The sequence below is a fragment of the Gekko japonicus genome, unplaced genomic scaffold (genome assembly GCF_001447785.1).
Source record: "Gekko japonicus isolate JY-2015 unplaced genomic scaffold, Gekko_japonicus_V1.1 scaffold121, whole genome shotgun sequence".
NCBI lineage: Eukaryota > Metazoa > Chordata > Lepidosauria > Squamata > Gekkonidae > Gekko > Gekko japonicus.
The window spans coordinates 1,520,052-1,543,947 of record NW_015174275.1 but is presented as its reverse complement, the minus strand read 5'-3'; the positions used below and the strand labels follow the sequence as shown (position 1 = coordinate 1,543,947).

At 42.5% G+C, this 23,896-nt stretch overlaps 1 protein-coding gene across 1 annotated transcript in view; it reads right to left on the bottom strand.

The window, feature by feature from the left end:
- The window catches only part of VSNL1 (visinin like 1), a 138,406-nt gene that overhangs the window by 69,870 nt on the left and 44,640 nt on the right, over positions 1-23,896 (bottom strand). Inside the window, exon 2 of the mRNA XM_015423772.1 lies at positions 5,127-5,293. Coding sequence (XP_015279258.1) covers positions 5,127-5,288 — 162 coding nt within the window. The 5' untranslated portion in view covers positions 5,289-5,293. The remainder of the gene's footprint in view (positions 1-5,126; positions 5,294-23,896) is intronic.

Here is a 23,896-nt window from a genome sequence, read left to right as displayed (position 1 = left end):
CAGCCTGCCGGCTCCGGGGAGGAGGCGGCAGCGGCGGCAGCGAGGCCTCTCCTCCCCGCCCGGCCACCCCCCCTACCCACCCGGCGGCAGGGTTTGCAGAGCGTCTCCTGCGCACGCGCAGGAGACGCTCTTGCACTTTCGGGGGGATTTTAACATCCCCCCGAATTTTTTTTAACTTTTTTTATTTTTGTGCACACGTGGGGACTGGCCCATGTGTACACAAACCTCCCCCAGCCCCCCAGCTGCCCCCTCCGTGCTAATTTAAGTATCCGCACGGAGGGGGCAAGTTGGGAATTAGATATATAGATACTAAAACAAATGACAGCAAGTGGGTGATGATAGACCTCTTGGTCCAATTCACATGAAACTTGGGGGTTATTTAGTGGACAGGCACCAGCAGCTTCACTCCAACTTTGGTGCCATTTGCTTAAAGAAACAGCCACTCCAGCACCCCCATAAAGATTTCCCATAGGGAATAATGGAGCCAAATAATATTGGGATCCTGAAAAGAACCCCTCAAATAATATTGGAATCCAAACAAACAAACAAACAAACAAACAAAAAACCTGGATCCAAATACCAAACTGGTCTTTGGGAACTGAATAACCAGGAATACTGATATTTTGGGCTCCCTAATATTCAGATCCAAAAATTACTGATCTTTTTTTATGGTGCACATCCCTATTTTGGATCCAGCCAGATTTCCCCCCCCCCTATATCATGTCCAATTCACTTCCTTATTACAGCTCCCACCCCATATGGCTTTTGTCCATGCAGCTGCATGGATGGGCTTTGTGGTTGTCAAAGAGGATCTCCTCCACCCTTTCCCATCAGCAGAAAAGCCAGCTGGGCTCAGTCCCAAGTCTTTTACTACTCTAAAAAAGAGCTAGAGCACTGATTATCTCCCTTCAGATGCATATTCATTCATAATGTCAGGAGGTCAATGCATAATGGATTATGCGCAGAAAAGATGGGTTTTATACTATAAATCAAAAAGATGGATGCAGTAGCATTAGAAACCTATGCTAGACCGATTCCCTTGGCCGATTATTTCCATGCTAATTTAGTTGTAAATAAATGTCCTATAGTCTATATTCCCCAGAAAGCAACAATATTTGTAAAATGAACTTATATGCAAAAGACAAACCAAAACATTACATTTATCAAGTCATATAGGTAATGCACATCTGGAAAAAGTACATCTGCATATTTCCACACAGGGACTTTGTATTTTCTTTCTTTTTCCTATAAGATGCTTTGGGTCCCCATTGGGAAGGAAAGTAGGACACAAATAATTAATTAAATGAATAAATTTGGCAATCAAACTCTGCACTAATAATTCTTCCCAAATCGGAGTATTTCAATGGTGAAGTTACTGCTGGAGCAAACTCTTACCATTTGAAAGCCTAGCAGTTGACACACCCCTGCAATGTTATACATTATCAAATGATAGTGAGAACATAATTTCTATCTGTACAATAGACACTTATATAAACAATTCACAGCTGATCATGTTGCTGTAAGGCTCTGTCGAAACAAATAATTGTTGAGTTTGTAGACCTTCCTACAATGAAATACTATTTGTGAAACTTTTCCCCAGAAAAAATTACTTGTGACATCCAAAATGTTTTATTTTGCCCCCAAATATCTGATCTGTACAGTTCCACAGATATGCCTCACTGCCTGCTGAACACTATGTTTGTTTGTTTATTTGAGTTCAGCATTCTCTGCATAATTTTATTTACATATTACAATGGACAAAGTCACAGTTCCTCCTACATGACATAGAACTATGCAGGTACAGGGGGAATGCACTATGACAAAGTGCTCCAACCCTTGCAGAGATTCCAAGCACTGCAAGGGTGGAGGAGGGGCTTCAGGGTTCCCTTCTGAGTCATTTTTGCAAACAAAAACAGCTCCTCCTGTGGCTGTTTCCACTTGCAAAAATGGCACAGAAGGGAACCCTGAAGCTCCCCCTTCTCTCTCGCAGCATCTGGAGCCTCTCCAATGGTTGAGCACTTTGTAATGGAGAGCCCCTAGGCATGCACAGTTGTGAGTTGCATAGATATGACTCCTGTCTGTTGTAAAGTATAGATAAGCCCACACTATTGCTTCTCCAGATAATGACAGAGGACCCTTATTTAATGCTATACACACCAGCCATAGAACAGCATAATTAGTGCAATGTCCCATCTCAGCAAACAAATTAATTGAGACAGCAGTAGTGCTGTAGAGAACAGCCATATCTATGCTTGCTGATTTTTGGAAAAAAAAATAATTCAGTGCAGGACTAGACAGGGAATATGACCAGACTAAATTTCCGGGAAGTCAGGGAGAGAGAAAATTTACGAAGTGGTGGAGGATGTTGAGCTACCATACATCCCTGCTCATCTGAATTAGGTCCGTTAACAAATGTTTTCTCACCATTCTTTCTCCTTTCCAAATGCAACTGGCTTCTCCTAAGGTGCACTTTGACTCTGACCGCTTTTTCAACCTCTAGAACAGCCTTCTGCTCCTTCTCATTGTCTTCTTGCAGACCGTGTAAAACATTTTTTAATACAGGGCATTTGATTAAAAACATGGATTCTGTTATTTCAAAGGTAGGTTGTTCTGAAGTAGGGTTGCCAACATCCAGGCGGGGTCTGGAGAGCCCCCAGAATTACAACTGGTTTCCAGACTGCATAGATAGCTTATTTATTTATTTATTTACTTATTTTAAACATGTATTCCTCTTCTCCCAGAGAAAATGGCTGCTTTGGAAGGTGGACTGTATGGCATTATACCCAGGCTCCACCCTCAAATCTCCAGGTATTTCTAAACCCAGAGATGGCAACCCGATTCTGAAGGGGCATGTCATTGGAAAGAACTTTGATATATTTTTTTAAAAGTTGTGTTGTTTTCGTTTTTTGTTAAAAATGGGGTTTTTTGTAAGTTACTTTGAACTGCAAGGATATACATTTTTGAATGAACGGTTAAAGTCTGTGGTGGGGTTGCCTTGCATGAGTTTTGTTACTTTGGCCCAAGTGTTCTGGCTTGAGTGGTACAGCCTCTAAAGGATTTAAAACAGAAACAAACAAACAAACAGAACTTCTTAAGTCAAAAAATGGCCTTGATGGTGGGGAAGTAGAATTTTGTCACTCACCATCCCATTCATTTGCTAAATATATTTTTACCTACGTCTTCCTCTAAGGAATCCAGGGCAGCACACATAGGGCTCCCCTGCTCCCTTGTTAGCCTCACAATAATCCTGGCTTCATCCACACATCCTTGGATCATCACATGTCTGCTACTGGATTTCCCTATGTGGACAAGCCAGTCCTGTTGTGAATGATACTCATGACAGTTCAGGATGTCTATTTGTATCAAAACTACTAAAAAGAAAACCAAACCAGAAAAATCACATTTGTTAGGGTAATAAAAATGAATTAAAATAATAAATGGATTTTTTTTCTCCATGTTTAGTCTTAATTACCTATAAAGCTGGGTCCCCTACTTCTATGGTAATTTTTCATACAGGATCCACCCATTCAAATTGGGTGGAAAATGAAGAAGTTAAGCCGGGAAATAGTTCCCATTCAAACCAGGGTAAACCAAAGGGAATGTGATAACGAAAACCGAGCCATGCAAAAATGAATAAACGAACAAGACTACATGGCTTAAGGAACAAATGCAACCCCTCCCCCCAAATGATGCTAAAAATGAAAACAAAAACAATATTGAATACTTTTGGTAATGGCTGGACCAATACATAGCATCAAGGACCTAAAAAGGTAAGCCAAACTGAGTAAAGGGCCAACAATTAAAACTTTATATATATAATATGTAAAAATACATGTATTTATTTGTAAAAAAATAAAAATATATATAGGGGCCCAATTTGTTGTTGTTCAGTCGCAAAGTCGAGTCCGACTCTTCGCGGCCCCATGGACCAGATCATGCCAGGCCTTCCTGTCTTCCGCCGTCCTCTGAAGTTTGCTCAATTTCATGTTCGTTGCATCTATGACACTGTCTAACCACCTCATCCTTTGCTATCCCCGTCTTCTTTGACCATCAATCTTTCCCAGCATCAGGGTCTTCTCCAGTGAGTGCTCCCTTCTCATTTAGTAGCCAAAGTATTTGAGCTTCAGTTTCATTATCTGGCCTTCCAGGGAACAGTCAGGGTTGATTTCTTTTAAGATTGACTGATTTGATCTTCTTGCAGACCAAGGGACTCTCAAGAGTCTTCTCCAGCACCATAGTTCAAAAGAATCTATTCTTCGGTGCTCGGGCTATGCCGTGGATGGGCCCAATTACACCTCATATAAAAATTCTTCAGAGGTCAAACACAATGAGGAGCAAATTAGCTTATACCATAATATGTAATACAATACAATTATACAGCATGGATACAAAATGGACCAGAAAATAATTGTTCCAAAGTGAAATTGCTAGGCATAGGATAAAAGTATAAATGAGGCCTCCCAAGACCCAATGATATGCCAAATGATAGTTCACTGATAATAATTTCTGGTCCAGAAAGTGCTTTTCAAGAATTGTTTAGTCCAAGCCAAAGTGTCCTCAGAAAGATTGTCCCTTTAGCAAAGAGCAGCCAATACACAGCATACAGTTGTTTGGATCCAGTAGTAATTTCTGCTGACAGAAGAGATACCTGTCAGTGGAAAAGGACGTTCCTGACCTCCCAGTTCCATTGGAGCCCCAATGCTCCTCCAAATACTGCTGTTGGGGACGGGAGACCCTAAGGAATAGCTAATTGGGGGTTTGCAGTGGAAGGGGGCAATTGGTAAAAATCACCCCCTCCTTCCATTAGCAGAAATCTGGGTTGCTGGATCCAACTCAGTGATAAACACACTTGGTGAGGACATTAATCACATTTTTGTAATGACAGAACTATGTAGTTAGAATACAAGGAAAATACAATATCAGGAATAACAGCGGGAAAACAACCTTGTGAAGAAAGAAACTATAAAAGAAAAGAAACTATTTCTCTGTAATAAAACAGCAAAAATTGTTCATCACATGGTATGACAAAAGTCCTCTAGAAATGTCCTGGTTTTTCGAGCGATAGTATTAGATAGGATCCCAAAACGTTACTTCTACTGAGATAGAAAGGAGGAGGAGGGAATTACCTTTACGTAAAGTTGCTGAAACTCGTCCAGGTTCAGTCTCCCACTGGGACAGTCCTTTAGAAATCCTTTGTACCACTGTTTGAGTTCGTGTTCGTTAAACTCTGTGCTCTTCACGAGGTCCTCCATCACTTCAGGAGCCAGTTTGCTATTCTGCTTCCCCATTATGCCTACGGAGAACAAATGAATATGAGTGCCCACCTTTCTGCCCTTTGGGATGCTTACTGTGGTTCACAATAAATATTGGGGATTTTTAATGGAATGAAACTAGGCTAGAGTATGCTGGAAACCTGAATCACTCAGAACATATTTGGTATGATAGAGAAATATCTGACACCAACACCTTTCTGTTGTTTGGGCAGACAGCCAGTGCAGCTTATAAGTGGATACTATGCCACTGCTTGGGACCTACACTGTGGTGCCAGCTCCAAGCTACGTACCTTGTCTAGAGCAACTGCAAAATCAATGTACAAATACACCCCACCACCACTATATTAAGGTAGCTTTTCTTATTTTTCTCAAAATTGTGATTATTTCCCCTCTGTCAAACCACTGACATGTAATTTTTCTTTCTTTTTTTTCATATGTGAGCACTGTTGTTTCTTCCAATGTCATTACTAGTGTTCTAAAGTAGTTTATTTTCTTTTATTTTCTTTCTTCCTTTCTTTTTTCAGACTTTATACAGCATTTATTGAAACACTTGCACCCTGCTTTGTGATACACAATTTGCATGCAACCAATGCAAAAGCCAACATAGATTTTAATATAAATAATCTGAATTTTATTAGTATTGGGCGAAACAGCAACTGTAGATTTATCCTGACAGGGGAGAACCCATGTTAAAAAGTGGGATTTTCGAACTGGGGGGGGGGATTCAATGAAATCCATCTTCCAGGTTCCTGCATTCCACATGGTCTAGCCAGATTAAAAAAGGTAAAGGTAAAGATTCCCTTGCTCGAAAGCCAGTCGAGTCCGACTGTAGGGTTGCGGTGCTCATCTCCGTTTCAAAGCCGAAGAGCCAGCGCTGTCCGAAGACGTTTCCGTTGTCATGTGGCCTGCATGATTAAACACCAAGGCGCACGGCACGCTGTTACCTTCCCACCGAAGTGCTACCTATTTATCTACTTGCAATTTCTCACTTTCGAACTGCTAGGTTGGCAGGAGCTGGAACTAGAGACGGGAGCTCACTCCGTCATGCGGCACTTGGGGCTTGAACTGCTGAACTACCAACCTTCCACAGCCGGCAGTTCAACGTCTTAACCCCTTGAGCCACCGCAGCTCCTAGCCAGATTATAACTCCTTTAATGCATTAGATCAGCCAACAATATCTATTTTTATATTGTACCATTGCTAATTTATCTGATGTTCTCATATAACACTCACTGCATATACAGAAAATGCAGTAGTCCAGGACATTTATTCCTTTGCATTTGTTGGTTGTGTTGCTTGCCCTTCACTGCTAATACTGAGAAGTCCCTGACAAGCCACTGAGAAATCTCTCCCAGGAAAACCTCTGTATCCCTGAATCACAGTTTGAAAATAATTTCATTATGCTTTTTATTTCTATCCAAGCCATTTCAAAACTAATTTCAAAGCGCCCTAACCTGGGTAGCCCAGGCTAGCCTGGTCTCATCACTTCTCGGAAGCGAAGCAGAGTCAGCCCTCATTAGTACTTGGATGGGAGACCACCAAGGAGGTCCGGCCATAGGGCAGGCAATGGCGACCCACCTCTGTTCATCTCACGCCTTCAGATCCCTATGGAGTCAAGTCAACTGCGACTTGATGGCACTTTTCACCACCACCACTTTCAAAGCTGCTTTCTTTCAAATGTGCTGACTTCTCCATTCCTAAATTGGGTTGTCTTAATCACAGTGAACAGAGGTCAAGGACTCTGCAAAAAGAATGGTTTCGTGATGGCTAGAAATCTCTCTCCACAGCCCCTGGAATGTTACACCGATCAGGGCTATTTTGGGGCAGGAACGCACAGGAATGGAGTTCCGGCTGGCTCCCGAGTTGGCCACGCCCAGCAGGAACATTAGCATAATAGGCCACACCTAATAGCAGAGACTCATTAGGATTGGCTACATTAGGGGTGTGTGGCCTAACATGCAAAGGAGTTCCTGCTACAAAAAAAGGCCCTGGGTTTTGACAACAAACAAGGTAAACAGAATAACAAGCAAAAGGTGGGTGTGGCTGGATAACCACACTTCTGGTAACATGTGGGTGCGGCCTAATGTGCTAATGAGCTGTGCTGTCAGGGGTGTGGCCCAATATGCTAATGAGTTCCTGCTGTTGGGTGTGGCCTATTATGCTAATGCTACAGGAAGAGGCACATAAACTGTTTTTGTTGCACTTTGAATTTGAAAAGGGGAGATGTTTTAACTCCATTTGATTAAGTAGGAGGCAACATAGGGGCCTGTAGATGTTTTCTTGGAGAACCTGATGCAGGATTAGCATTATATTTCCTCTTTTTAAGACTCTGCTGAATAATAAAAGGCTCTGCACGTGTATTTGTAAATGGACAGATTCCAAAGACCCTGGTACTCTATTATCCAAGGGTAATTTAAACCCCAAGGATTTCCCATCAACGTCTCATTGCGGAGGGCTACGGGGATTGCTTAACAATATGTTGAGGAAATAGTGAGAAAAGGAGGAATTCAATACTGTATATAAGATCAGCAAGAATATCTCTGAAATATCCATTGATCTGCTTTATGTTGAAACTCTGGTGAAGCAGAGTCATAATGGGGGGGAAACATGGCCCTGCATGTAATCCAGCATCCAGTTTCACACAGTAGCCTACCGGGTACTCTGGAGGGCCAACTACAGGACATAAAGGCCAAGGGCTTCCCCTGACGTTTCCTCCTGGCACTGGTATTTAGAGGTTTTCTGCCTCTGAATGTGGAAGTTCCCTTTAGTCTCCATGGCTAGTAGCCATTGATGGATCTATACTCCCATGAATCTGTCTGACCTCCTTTTAAAGTCATCAGCACTCATGGCCATCACTTTCTCCACCAACAGTGAATTCCACAATTTAATTATTTGTTGAGGGAAGAAGTAATGTACTTCTGTCCTTTCTGAATCTATTACCCATCAACTTCATTGAGCGCCCCATGTTCTAGTGCTGTGAGAGAGGGATGAAAGTTCTCTCTTAGAGATGTGAAGGCCCGGAAAAAAAACAGAAAAATTTGGGAAAAAACGGGTTTTTTCCATTTTTTTCCTGAAGCCTTTTTGGTTTTTTCTGAAAAATTGAAAAAAGAAATATATATATATATGGTATCAGATTGATCTAATTTCTGTGCACCGAGGACAAGCAAGTCCTAGGTTACAAACTGAACTCTCCAATGCAAGAACAAGATGCATTTCTTCCTTTAGGAGGAGGTGAACTACTCAGTGGCTTGCTGTGACCATTTGTCTCAACACTTTGCAGATAAAATCTCTCACATCCATGCAGACTTGGGCTCCATGTTAGCAGTGGTAGGATCAGATCATTCCAGGGTGCCAAGTGCCAACCTGTCCAGCTGAACATACTGTGGTGCGTCCACTACTAATGAAGCCTACCGTGGACCCAGGAGATTTCAATAACTATTGACCAGTCTCACATGTACCATTTCTTGACAAGTTCAAGAATTCCTGGATGCAGCAGATAGTTTGGATCCTTTCCAATCTGATTTCTGATCTGGTTATATGACTGAAACAGCTTTGTTGTCCTGGTTCATGAACTGTGCCAGGAGAGGGACAGAGGGAATGTGACTTTATTGACTCTCCTGGACCTCTCAGCAGCTATTGATACCATCAGTCATGGTATCCTTTCTAGACCACCTTTCTGAGCTGGGACTAGGTTTGCCAGGTCTCGGTTGGAAAATACCTGGAGACTTTGGGGGTGGATCCAGGAGAGGGTGGGGTTTGGGAAGGGGAGGGGCCTCAGCATGGTACAATGCCATAAAGTCCGCCCTTCAAAGCAGCCATTTTCTCCAGGGGAGCGGATCTCTGACAGCTGGAGATCAGTTGTAAAAGCAGGGGGTCCCCAGGCCCCAGCTGGAGGCTGGCAACCCTGGCTGGGACTAGGAGGCACCATTTTGCAGTTGTTCCACTCCTATTTGGAGGGTAGGTTGCAGGTGATGCTGGAGGATTGCTGCTGAGCCCCTTGGCCTTTGGGGTCCCACCTTATATCTTATGCTTTTCAACCTGTACATGAAACCATTGGGTGAGGTCGACGGGAGATCCGGGCTGAATTGTCAATGATATATGCAGATGACACTCAGCTCTATCTCACACCTCTGGCTAATCCCATGGAGGCTGTAAAAACCCTGAACCAGTGTCTGAAGGCAGTTTTGGAGTGGATGCATGCTAATACACTGAACTTCAGTCCCCACAAGACAGAAGGCATACATTGTGAAGGCATAGCCCACTTTGAAAATGATTTTTTGAATTGAATACGTTGAGACTGTTTTTCAGTGATATCCTTCAAGTTATTGGTTCCAACTTGATAAAGCCATATTGGTGAAATGCGGAGCATATTGGGGAAGCCAGCAATCCCATAGTTGGTTTTTTTGGAACCATTCAACTGTTCCTCTTTTGGAACTGTTGGAGTAGATATCTTCTGGAAGCTTGTTTTCCCCCTTTACACTGTGAAGCATATTGCTCATTAGGAGGGACTGAGCCCTTTGGAGTGTTTCGGACTTCGTGAGCCATATACAGGACTTATGTTAAATCATTTATGCCCTGATTACGAAGTGTGTATTGTATGAATAATTTTGCTTAAGATTTGGAAATTGTCTAAATGGTTTATTTGTCTGTAAATGAATTATCTGATTATTATTATTATTATTTATCTTTGAAAGTGCTATTGACACCATGCTCAGTTAATTTCTTCGTGTTCACATATATACTGTGTGTTTCACTACTATATTGGATTTCTTGCCCCATAAAAGCATACAGCTGTCATGGGCCTGCCAGCCGCCACCTCCTCCTCCGTGGAGGAATCAGAAGAATCGGGCCTCACACCAATGGAATCCCCACCTAAACAGCTCCAGCAGCAGACCCAACGGGGGAAGCATCCGGAAGCGAGAACGCTTCCCAGTCATGGCTGAGCTGCTTGTTCTTCCAGGAGAAGAAAGAGAGGCCACAGCCAGCCTCTCCTGAGTCAGCAAAGCCCAGGAGGAGGAGAGAGTGCTTGGCAGCTCAGGAGAGATGGCAAAGCATCTGCCTGGCTGCTCAGCAACGATCAGCGTTAATTCCTGGAGCAGAGTCCTTACCGGACCAGGACTGACAGGCTGATAGGGAAGCAGTAAAAGACCTGAACTGTAGGAAGGTGAGTGCAACTGTAAGGAGTGACATCTGGGCCTCAGGGGATGACTCAGCAAAAGAGGCAGATAGAAGGAACAGGCTAAGCAAGGCCCAGCAGGGAAGCAACCTTACTTGCCACACCTCTGTGTGCTGACCTGTTTAGCCAACAGAGCTATACCTATACCCTGCTGCCTTGTACCGCATCTAATCTGTGCTTGCTCCTGAAGCCTGGGACCCAGACCCCTGCATCCTGCACCTGTTTCTAAGCCTTGGAGCTGAAATCTTGGGACCCTCAACCCTCCTGCCCTGACCCTTGGACTGAACCTTTGGATACTCCAGACCAGTTTGTAGACCTTGCTGTTGTGCCTTTCTGTATTTGTTGTCCCTGTATTTGAGTATCCCAGAAACTCCAGGTAGAACAACAGTACCAGGCTTAGCCCTGAATGCAACAGTAGTCCACAAAATAAACCTGTGTGTGATGGAACTATCAAGCAGGTTATTTATTTTCATTCATAATCTGCCTTTTCTCACGGGGACTCAGGTTGCCACTGACACATGCGATATTAATGGGAAAACAGACATAAAACACAGACATGTGCAGAATTCCGTGCAAAGTGATAACAGGCTGATTTTCTTGCTATTTTAATATGGAGAAGTTTTAAGAAATTCCCTGCTGCGCCTTGGTAATAGCTATGACTGCTGACAACCTTCTATATTGTTTCTTTCTCCTCAGGCTCCTTTTGACGCTACCTTTCCTCTTACTCTTGTCAGCATGAAGGGGAGAAAGAAGCAGCATAGAACTGTCAAATCCCAGTCACATGTTTTAGCCTTTCAAATATAATTCTTGGTTCACAGGGGGGGAAATAAGATTAATATACAGAACTGCATGATGGCGGAAAAGAACTGTTGTCAGAATGTTCCCTACAGATTAATACTGTCCTGCCTAACAAGGCCACCAAAAGTCTTATGGTTTGAAAGACCTTCTCTTCTTTCCAAAAGTGACATCAAGAACTTCTTAAATATGGATGCTATTTAGAAAGGAAATACCTAACCACAGGGTGATTTGTCAAAAAAATGTCTAGTAAAGGTAAAGGATCCCTTGCTCGAAAGCCAGTCGAATCCGACTCTAAGGTTGCGGTGCTCATCTCTGTTTCCAAGCCGAAGAGCCAGCGCTGTCCGAAGACGTTTCCGTGGTCATGTGGCCGGCATGACTAAACAACAAGGCGCACGGAACGCTGTTACCTTCCCACCGAAGTGCTACCTATTTATCTACTTGCAATTTCTTGCTTTCGAACTGCTAGGTTGGCAGGAGCTGGAACTAGAGACGGGAGCTCATTCCGTCATGCGGCACCTGGGTCTTGAACTGCTGAACTACCGACCTTCCACTGCCTGCAGTTCAGCGTCTTAACCACTTGAGCTACTGCAGCTCCAGAAAACAATGTCTACCTACCCACTATTCCATTACCATCCCGCCCTTCCTCCAAGGACTCTGAATGAACCTGTGCACCATTTCCATACCGCCCAGCATCTCCTGTTCATAGTGACCTCTTTATGGCTGCTAAGCATACTCGGTCATTTCTGTTGTTGCGCTCGTTCTTTGAAATGGGATTCTACACATGGCACGCATTTTTACCAGCCTTCCAGAATTCTTGAAAAGTCATATTGCTCCAGAAGGTAATTTCTTTTTGCAGTTCTGTTTAGATTACTAGAAATAGGGTTGTGGCTCACTGTTTTAATGTAGTAGCTTGAACATGCCTTGTACAGTAAACCATCCTGAGCTATTTAGAAAGGTGAGGTAAAATTTTTGAAATAGGTGAATAAAGGAACTTGGGGAGGCCAACATGGTTCTTCCCTCCTCATGGGGAGGTCCTTCATCTTAAAGAACAAAGAAACATACCTACAGCAAATATGAGAGGTTTAAAAAATATATGTTCTTCCTTCCTTCAAAGTGGTGGGAAGTAATTAATATATCTTGTTTCCCTCTCCTGTTTATGATAACTGGTAGCTCTGAGTGCATCCCCTTCATTTCAGTTGCACTTCTAATAACCGCACTTAGGATCACCCTGTTTGTCTGATTTTACTCATCTGTTTGCTTGCTGTTTCCACTGCAAAGAAAACTAGAGCTCCTTCTAAAGAAGAACAAACATACATCCAATATTTGCCAGTCTAGTACTGGGAAAGCAAGTATTTGAAGATCACGGAATGTATAGCCCTTTCAAGCACTCATCTTCTCCCAGACTTCCGGAGACTTTAAAGGAGGCAATGGTGAAGCCGCACTTAAAGAAACCATCTCTGGATCTGATTGAGCCAGCCAACTACTGCCCAGTTTCTGGGTAAGGTAGTTGAGAGAGTGGCAGCGGAACAGCTCCAGGCTTTCCTGGAAGATTCCTCTATCCTGGATCCACTCCAGTCTGACTTCCACCCATGCTACGGGACAGAGACAGCACTGGTTGCCCCCACAGATGACCTCTGCAGACATCTGGATCGAGGCGGATTGGCACTGTTGTTATTACTTGACCTAGCAGCAGCATTTGATATGGTTGATCATGATTTTATGATGCATCGCCTTGCCAATATGTGGATAAGTGAAACAGCCTTGCGGTGGCTTGTCTCATTTCCCCACCATTGGGGACAGAGGGTGGCGTGGCACCTGGGGAGAATTTTATTATTTATTTATTATCCAACTCCCAACTCTTGATGGGAAGTTCTTAACACCAGCATCAACAGTGAAGGATTTGGGTGTGATTTTGGATGCCTCAGTATCAATGGAGGCGCAAATCACAAATGTTGCCAGATCAGTATTTTCCCATTTTTGTCAGATCAGGCAACTGGTTCCTACCTCTCTCCCTTTGACGTAAGCACAGTGATTCATGCAACGGTCACCTCCAGACTGGACTACTGTAACTCACTCTATGCAGGGCTACCCTTGAGACTGATCCGGAAACTTCAGCTGGTTCAGAATGCAGCAGCTCGTGTCCTCACACAAACACCACTAAGAGCCCATATACAACTGGTGCTCAACTGGCTCCTAGCAGAATACCCCGTTCACGGGGAGGGCGGGGTATAAATACAATGAAATAAAATAAATAATACTGAGTCAAATTCAAGGTTCCGGTTCTAACCTTTAAAGCCCTATGTGGTTTGGGATCAGCATACCTTCCAGACCATCTCTTCTGGTATTGTCCCTCAAAGAGCATTATGCTTTATAGATCAACATCTGCTGGCGATCCCTGGCCCGAAGGGATCCCTAGCCTCAACCAGAACCAGAGCTTTTCCAGCTTTGCACTGGCTTGGTAGAACACTCTCCCAAGAGAGATACGGGACCTGTGGGATTTAATGCAGTTTTGCATGGCCTGTAAAACGGATATGTTATAGTTGAGGCAGCGGAGATCTATCAATATTGGCATCCCCCTACTTGGTTCCATCTTGCATTGTTTGTCTTGTTTGCCCACTCTCTCAGTATTTAGTTAATATCTAACTGCGCACATAAGTGGAATTTATCTGGGAATAGAGGTAGCAATTGGTGCCATTGATTGCTATGCAATTGTATTAATGATTGATATTTATATTTGGGTTTTAATGATTGTTTATATTTATGTTTTAACTATGGTATCATATTGTTTTATTATACTGTTTTATATGTTGTTATTATTATACTGTTTTAAATTGTTTTATATTGTCTTATTATACTGTTGTAACCCACCCTGAGCCTGCTATGCAGGGGAGGGAGGGCTAGAAATAAAATAAATAAATATTATACCCCTAGAAGAAGGATGCACAAGTCTCATGACCCAATATCCCATCTTCACATGACAAAGTATAGAATCATAAAATCACAGAATCATAGAGTTGGAAGGGACCTCCAGGGTCATCTAGTCCAACCCCCTAATTGGTAGACAAAGCCATTCCATACATTAAAAAAAATCACAGAGGTAGGTGCCATGGCTCAGTGATTATCCACTTGGCATGCAGAAGACCCCAGGTTCAGTCCCCCATTTAATTCCCAGTTTATAGGATCAGGATTCAGGTGATGTGAAAGACCTCAGCCTGAGTCCCTGGAGAGGTGCTGCCAGTCTGAATAGACAATACTGATCTTGATGGACCAAGTGTCTGATTCATTATAAGCAATGCTCCCTCTAAACTGTGAAGTCTTGTGAGCAAAAGTTCTACTTTGTAAGCTGCTGGCATTAAAGTTGTGAGCAAGCGATTTAGCTACTGCATAAATTGGTTTGCTCTGAAGCCATCCTTCCTGAGCTAAGGCAAAAAATGTGTGAGCCGGAGGCTAAAAAACTGTGAGCTAGCTCACACTAACTCAGCTTAGAGGGAACACTTATTATAACCTGGAGCGGACCTGGAGCGGGCGCTTTGTGATGTGGCGGGCTGGGTTAGACTGAGCCGACTGATATTGAATCCAACGAAGACAGAGGTCCTGTGCCTGAGTCGGAGCAGATCAAGGGTGTTGATCCCACTCCCGACCTTCGACAGGGCGCCATTGGTGCTGGCGCCGAGGATTAGGAGTTTGAGAGTGCTCTTGGATGCCGCCTTAACAATGGAGGCCCAGGTAGCAGCCACTGCCGAGGCAGCCTTTTACCATCTGCGGCTGATTAGGCAATTGGTTCCCTTTCTCGAACGTGACAACCTGGCAACAGTAATCCATGCTTTGGTCATCTTGAGATTAGACTACTGCAATGTTCTCTACAAGGGGGCTGCCCTTGTCTCAGATCCGGAGGCTGCAGCTACTGCAAAATGTGGCAGCCAGGCTGTTGATGGGTCTCTCTATACGGGACGACATCCAGCCTGTGCTGAAGGCACTGTACTGGCTGCCAATAGCATACCGGATCCGCTTCAAGGTGCTGGTTTTGACCTTTAAAGCCCTCTATGGTCAGGGACCTGCCTACTTAAGGGACCGTCTTTCCCCATATGTGCCCCAGAGAACACTGAGGTCAGGAACACAGAATAACCTGACTCTTCCTGGCCCGAGAGACATCAAGTTGGTGGCCACTAGAGCCAGGGCCTTTCTGGCAGCGGCCCCACACTGGTGGAACAAGTTACTGGATAACATCAGGGCCCTATGGGCCCTGCAAGGCCTGTAAAACAGTTCTGCGGGGCCTGTAAAACAGAGCTCTTCCACCAGGCTTTCAATTAGGGGCCGCTGATGATGTGTGGGCCACTGGCAAATGTGCCACTAACAAATGCGCCGCCGGAGTACATTTTGGCCCGCATGAAACACCAACTGGTTATTGTCCTTGTTTCCAAATTATACACCGCCATCTTTATCACTAGTACTGTTTAGTTGCTTAGGCTTTGTTATATATTTTATTGGATTTTAATGTATTTATTGTTTCAGTGTATTAATGTTGTTAGCCGCCTTGAGCCAGTTCTGTGGTAAGGTGGGATAAAAATGGAAACAAACAAATAAATATAAGGCAGCGTCATGTGAGAGTTGCTGGGGCTTGGCTTGATCCTGCCCACCAGCAGCCCTCCACGGGTCACCTATTATTTGGACTTTTCAGTTTAGAGATAACTAAGAGGGACATGATGGAAGTTCATAAAATTAGACACTTGGTGGAGAGAGTTGACAAGGTGAACTCTTTCTCCCACCCCCAAAATACTAGAATTCAAGGGCATCCAGTGAGACTTATGGGCCGTAGATTCAGGATGGAGAAAAGAAAATACTTCTTCATACAGCAAGTGATTAAAATGTGGAATTCACTGCCAAGGGATGTAGTTATGGCCACAGGCACAGACAGCTTTTAATTGGCAAGATTCATTTAGGATAGGTCTATCAGTGGCTGTCCCATGGTGACTAAAGGGAACATCCACGTTCAGAGGCACTAAACCTCTTACTAGTACCGGTAGGCAAAATCAGGGAAAATAATGTGGATATGCTATAGGTGTGCTTGTTGGGGATTTTATTTAATGTTCTCAGGAAAGTAACGTCAGAACAAAAAAAACCCAGGGCTTAGAATATCAATGTAGATTAACTCTAATAGCATTCTCACATTGATGAAGAATGCAATGTACTGAGGACCCACCTTTTCTTTTGTATTATGGTCTATAAATCCATTGCAGAAGAACTAGGACTCTAAACCATTCCTGCAATTAGCTAGCTTGAAAGCTTCACCACTGCGTTGGACCACACCTCTTCTTGCAGACAACCTTCTACCACTTCCCAGCTTCATAACTTTTTAATGACTCTCTTATATAAACAGGGGTAGTCCCATAAATTCAATGGCCAGGTTCCAAAAAGCTACTTTAGGCATGCCTTGTGCAGTTTATAGATATTGGCCCATGGAAACTCTCAGCCAGAAGAGCTTTGTTGTTGATGAAAACCTTTCCATCTACATAGCAGGCAAGGTTGGCCCAGTAGGATGACTGGGGTGTTCCCCCACCAGGCTCAGCTGCTCCAGCCTCCTTACTTATCTCACCAATATGCCGAATGGTAGTTTTCTCCTAAGTCAGTCTCAGTCTTGTCTGTGTTGGAACTCAGTAGGCAAGTCCCTCTCTACAAAGACTCACGTGCAGCTTTTTTCCTGTCTTAAAGGTAGAGGGAGAAGGGAAGGCTCTTCAAGGACAGAGGATAATCACTACCCATAAACAGACAGAGGAGGAGGAGGAGGAAGAAGAAGAGCCCTGGGGGATGCAAGGAATGATTGGAAGACCAGGTCAATGGATTCTGATAGAATCCATTATTCAGTCAGGGAATCAGAAGGGCAACAGAAACCTTCATAGTGGTCAATGAACTAGTATGCTGGTGTCTGGACTGGTTAGTTCATCATGGTGTGGCATAGGCTAACTGAGATCCTTCCTCTGGGATATTGTTTTTGTTTCCTGCATGGCCCATAGCTCCTTTCTGCCATGGTTTGTAGTTGAAATATGACGGCCTCCTTTGTGTAAGTCCTTATTTTAGGGGTTCCATGGGAAGGAAAGGCCTTTGACTAATCAAAAGTGGGCAGCTTATCCAAACATCCCTCCTAAGAAGTCCAGACTAATAAAATGTTTCCTCAGGATCTTGTGGATTTTGTATTAAGTACCTTGAGTATTGCATGGAGAGCTTGGATTGGTACAGAACCAGAGGACAGGCTAAAAAAGCTTCTTGTCATTGTGCGCCAGAGGTATTGAACATATATGTGAGGGGGACTTCTCTGCAATGGGCCATCAAATATGGATGAACTTTCCACTGTCTCCTCCCAGAATGGTACTTTAAAAAAAAATATTATTTATTTGAAGAACTATATTACTTATAACCCAAAAAAGGTACAAAACATCCAAAAAAGGTACATAAATTGTATATATCATCATCTAATATTTAAACTAAATTATATCAATTCAACTTATATGTCCCTACATTAAACTTGTATCTCTTTACATAAACAGTGTTTTTTCCATTCTTTCAAAATGATCATTAATTGTGCATTAAAACATAATAGTTATTAGCTTCCTAAGTTCCAGCATCTTTTATCTTCTTGTTTTGATCTGATAATACAGCTGATTAACTGATAAAGTATACATTGGAGCCCAGAAAACTATTAGGTCTATGGAAGCTTACAGTGTAAGCTAGGGGAGAATTCCTCCCTTACCCCATGACCTACAATATGAGAGCACATCCCAGCCCTCCAACTTTATATATATCGAGCTAATAAATATATAGCTTGCTACTATGATAAAACATTACAAGATTACATTACATCAAGCTCTATTTCACCGTCCTCTGTTTCTTCAGAGACATGAAACTTGCACGTTTTAACTGGAGTCAACGGTGAATGAGTCTTCCTTTTTGCAGCTCGAATTTCAGCTTGCTCTAATTGAGGCAAACCTAATGCAGATAACAAAGCTGATCCAGAAACAGAGTCATATGCAATATACTGAGTTTGCTGATATTCCACAAACATTTTGCCTGACCGCAACCAACGATATTTTATACCTGCTGCCTGGAGTTTAGAAATAATAGGTTTTAAGTCTCTTCGAAGCTTAAGCATTTCTGGGGGAAGGTCTGGAAATACAAGTATTTTGCTCCCTTGAAAATCCAAGCCGCTCTGCTGACGTGCTTCCAGCATGATTTTCCTCTTAGTCCGATAGTCTGCCAGCTCCACCACAATATCTCTGCCTAAAAGGGCAGCCTGGGAAGAGTCTGTTGTTTTACCTACTCTGTAGGCTCGTAGTATCAGTGGTGTCACTCCCTCCTCTAATTTTAAAGAGGCAGCCAGCCAGGACGCCATGAAAATAGAAAGGTCAGTTGTTTCGTCAGCATTTCATGAGAAACCACGAAATTTCAGATTTTTGTCTCTTATGTGTGACTCCAGCATCGTGATTTTTTCTCTAAACCAAGTGTCTTGAGAGGTGGTTCCAAGCTTTTTTCCCCAGGGAGGTGAGTTTCTTTAATGCTGCTTCTGCTTTTTGAGCTGTTTGCTTATATTGAGACTCCAATTCCTCCATGCGTTGGGCTAGAGGTGATATCATATCGATCATGTCTTGCCTTAGCTCTTGACGTTGTCTCCCCAATGCGTCTAATAAGGTTTGGTGTGAGGAGAGCGATAGCAGTATTTGTATAACCATTGCCTGAAGACGCTGAAGAGGTGCTGGCAAGTTCAGCCGATACAAAAAATTCTTTTAGCAAAGGAGCTCCCCCGGCCTTCTTTTGCTTCTTTTTGCCCTTAGAAGCTTTAGGCAGAATACTTTCAGTCAGGTTTGTTTGAAAATAGTCAATTAGAGTTGATTTAACAGCAAGAGGTCTGGGAGCAGCCGGTAATGGCTTCTGGTCAGCACATGATCGAAGTCACGCCCCGCCCCGCCCCGCCCCAGAATAGTACTTGACAGGCTACTTAATAGTGATCTACTGTAGGTGCCAAATCCTTGAGGTGCACACACAAAAAAAATTATGTTCCAGATCACGAAACAGAGTTTTTATCAGCTAAAATACTCACATAGATTGGGCTCTCTTGCATACAAAGAAGGGTATTCATTCCTAACAACATTTACTTTTTTATTTATGCTTCAGATTAGTAGTGTAGTCCCCCTCAACCCTTCCAGATCCTATGGTACCCTCTACCATTGCAATGCATTACAATAAACTATGACTTCATAAGGATGTGAAGCTCAGCTGTAGAATATTTTTTTCACTTTTCAATTATCATCTCACATATAATGAAATCCAGAGAATTCATTAGTACTGCAAAATAACATCAACTATTTAACATTTACTTGGCTAAGATTTAAATCTTGTTCTTTTTCTGTATTGTAAAAGATGTAACTGTACATGGGCTACTTGCACATCCATGCCATATGATATCTGCAGCCCTCACCAAGGAATCTACTCATAAGGCTTTGACAGGGTCTTTCTTCAACGTCCAGGGATGTATAGAATTTTCAGAGTCCTAAAGTTCATTTGAAAGTATCGTACTCGACCACAATATGAAAAAACAACATACTACATATTATTTAAAACATAATGCTTACAATAAATACAGGATGATATAAGAAGGAAATTGAATTGGTGATTTTCATTTACAGAATTAGACCATTTTCACTACATTTGCTTTTTCACCAGGGTGTAAGTATTGCAGTGTATGTGGTATGTGTATGCATGTATAAAAATGAAGATTTAGTAGTTGGATGCTATCACTTTAGTCCACAAACACCTGTGTTTTTCTCTGGTGCAAGAACACTTCTACTGACACAACACCCTTGTGTTCATGCAATAGTGTCCTTGGTCAGTGCAAAGGTCCTTGTGCTAGAGGAACTCACAGATGCCAGTGGAATAAGATGAGGCGTCCAACACAAGAAAGGCTACAAGTCATGAGATCTTGAGCATGACCATTGGTAGCCTTTAGGAACAGCTCTTATTGCAGCCATGAATTACTTGTTATATACTACTCCTGGATATAAGGAACTATAAAAGTATACTAAAAGCAAATGATAAGAATAAGACTGGTTCATTTTATCATATGTGGTGGCTGTGTGATGTTACAAAAAGGTTTTGGAGATGGGTACATGAAAGAATGCAAAAAATAATAAGAACTAAGGTCCCATTTACTCCAGAGATATTGTTATTGAATATATTTCCGAAAGACTTTGATAAAGGGGATAGGTATTTGATTGTTCATTTGTCAACAGCTGCAAGGATTTTATATGCTAAATATTGGAAAACAATGGAGATTCCAACGAAACGAGAATATGTGAACAAGCTGTTTGAAACGGCTCAGAATGATAAATTGACGGTGGAGATGAGTGCTGGAACAGAATGGACTTTTCAAAAAACTTGGAAGAGATTTTATGACTGGTATAATATAACGTAATAACCTGATGGTAATTTGAGTATGCAGAAAAGATAAGCTAGTAAAATAGATAATGAGATTAGAAATGTAACGAATAGATAATTGAAGGATAGGAGATGGAATAAGCCTCCTGTTATATGTTTAATGTTTGTTAGTGGTAGTTTTATGTTGTTTGTTTTCATTTATGTCTGTAGTGTATAAAGAAAAAAATAATAAAAGTGTACCTTTGGGTACTTATTAAAAAAAGTATACTAAAAGCAAATGGGTTTTTCTTCAGGCCCCTCTGCTTTGAACTTCTCCCCTCATCAGCTAATTTTTCCTGTTTGCAAAACTTTGCCCCACAAATCTGTTGTACTGATTTTCATAAATCTCATTGTGTCATACATTTGTCTTATGTCTCTTCGAGTATCTTCCTGTATAAATAGTCTGAAGAAGAATTCTGTAATAGAAAATATTTTCACTGTCCAGGGCTGGTACAAATAACAGGTGCAGTTAAAACGGTGTTGGTACAAAAGACTTGACTATTTTCACATGCTTTCCATTTACACAATAGGTTACAATCTGAGGCCACAGCTTGTGGTACATTTGGGGCATGTCCCCACGCCCACAAGAATGAGTGCTGAAATCTTATAATGTGGAGATCTGGGGGTATGAAGAGCAAAAACCTACGAATATGCTTTCATCACCTCTGCACCACTTCATAAGTTTCACACAGAGATTTGCAGCAACTATGGATTCATGCTGTAATGTGGGTAGCAACGATCTAAGCAGCACTGGTACACAGGCACACCCAATACAAAAATGTTAAGTGCTAACTATATAGTAATCCACCCATTGTACCAGCATGTAGAGTTCTGGCACTGTATACTCTGCACTGTTTGCCCTCTTGGTTACAAACCTATTAACCTGGATACAATCTAGCACGGCTTACATGTTTCCAGTTGAAATGGCATTCAAACGGCATGAATAATGATGAAATGAGTCGGGGAAGTAATCGATATATCTGTTTCTCAATATTGCCAAATCTGTGGATGCTTAAATCCAGAAACTGGAGCCATGGACAAACAAGGCAGATCTTTCTACAAACCTGAAAGAAGCCCCAGATTTACAGAAGAAGGTGAAATTAAAAAAAAAAAATCATTGGGAATTTAACCCACCTCCACAAAATAATAGAATCAGTGCCTGTAACTTTAAGAAATGAATGCCCTTGGTGGCAAGTAAATAAATATAGCTGAAGATGGAGGGCAGATAAAAGGGAGGGCCTATACTGGTGGGTGGGTAGGAGAAAAGGAAGTAAGGAAAGGTGAGGATATGGAGGCTGCCAGGTGGAGGAAAAGTGAAAATAGTGTAGGGAAAGAGAGGGGAAAGTGAGCTAAACCCCACACAAATCCTTGCCGGTTCCTCACCACACAGCTGGGCCCAGACTAGCAGCCAGAACCACAGAGAGGTTGTCCAGGGAGAGGCTGCCAGAGCAAGGAAAGGAGGGAAAGCTGAAGAAGGGGGCAGAAAAAGGTATGTTGGCTAATGGAGGGAGGAGAGAAGGAAGCAGCAAAAGCGGAGAAGCTATGGGGACTTTCAAGGAAAGTTTGAGAAGAATAGTAGGGGAAGGGAAAATGAGATGTCCCCTTCAAGTCCTTGTGGGTACATTGCTTGTTAGTTTATATTACTTATAGTATAGGACCTCCCTTATGGAAGGTATTGATAATTCTATGAAGGATACAACACATACAATGGGGAACAATACATAGTAAGATAGTATGAACATAGTCAAAAAAGAATGTAATAAAAATTGTAGATATATGAAGGAAGTGATATAAATGTAGATCTTTTAAAAATGTGTTGAATGTGTGTAGAAAATAAAATACAACTAAAGCTGCACTCATTCGTATTTGTGATCTTACTATGAGAATGCAAATTAAGTCGTTAACTTCCTAGTTGTCATTTATGATCAGCTCTATTAACATCTGACACTGTGCTGGGGAAAAAAATAAAGTTTTCCCACATCAGTTGGATGTGTCTGTTTTTCTTTATTTTTGAGCATTTGGTCCAAAGTTAGGTCCACTCCTACTCCTTTCCTAGGTTTGCTCCAGGACCCCAATTTCAGATACTGAAAACTCTACATTCCTGCCCTGGCATGCCGAATTTATGCCTTGGGAGTGACAGTGGACAATACCCAGTTCAGCTGCACTGACTGTACCCCTGAGCCAGGTCTCAGACCCCGGACTATGGAAGTTCTGGTGTTAAAGTAAGAACACAAGAAAAGACTTGGTGGATCAGATCCAACATCCGTTTCGACCGGCATCCTGTTTCTCTCTGTGGGAGAGAGGAGAGCAAGAGGAGCCAATCACAGCAGAGTTCCATCAGCCAATAGGCGCTTTGGGCTGGGAAGAAGAGAGCCAGTTACGATTTGATAGTTGGGTTTCGACAGTTGCAGGATGTTAGTGAGAGAGTTTAGTGATTGTGTTAGTTTAACAGGAGAGTGGATTAAGGAGAGTGTAGGCATCGGAGTATTCATTTACATTATAGTCCTAAACAGAGTTAGACCGCTCTAAGGCCATAATTTACAAAGCTGTTAACTCTATTTAGGACTGCACTGTTAGTCCCCTTATATTGACCTGGAACTGAGACTGTTCCTGAATTACAGAAAGGTGTCTTAATGGTTTAAGCAAAATGTAACAAAGTATTAAAGGCCATCTGGCAAGGGTTTTTCTTAGCATGTACCATTTAAAAGCTGAAATCCCCTGTCTCCGTATTACTTGATAGGGTTTCCATCAGTCGTGTTATTTGAAATACACTTTTTTGCCATTGACTTTTTTAAAAAATCTCATCTCTGTCACCTCACACCTCAGATATCAGTTACAGTCTTGGCTAGCTCTTATATCCAAGTCAGTTTTCAATGCTAGAATGTTATTTCCACTGGGATCCCCAGTGCAACGGGGAAGGGAGGAAAGTGACATATCCTGAGCTGGTCTGTGGTAAGCTGAAGTCTATAAAAGGACTCAACCCAGGCAACGCCCTCATTTTGTCCAGCCAGTTGTCTCCAGGAAGCTCACAAGCAGGGAATGGAAATGACAGTCTCCCCCTGCCCAGCTTTACACTACCTCATAACACAGAAGTTCGCAAACCATGAACTGGGCCCAGTTTGTGATGAATTTTGGTTCGTAATTCGATTCGTGCCCATCCCATATAATGCCTATAATATCTCTTTCA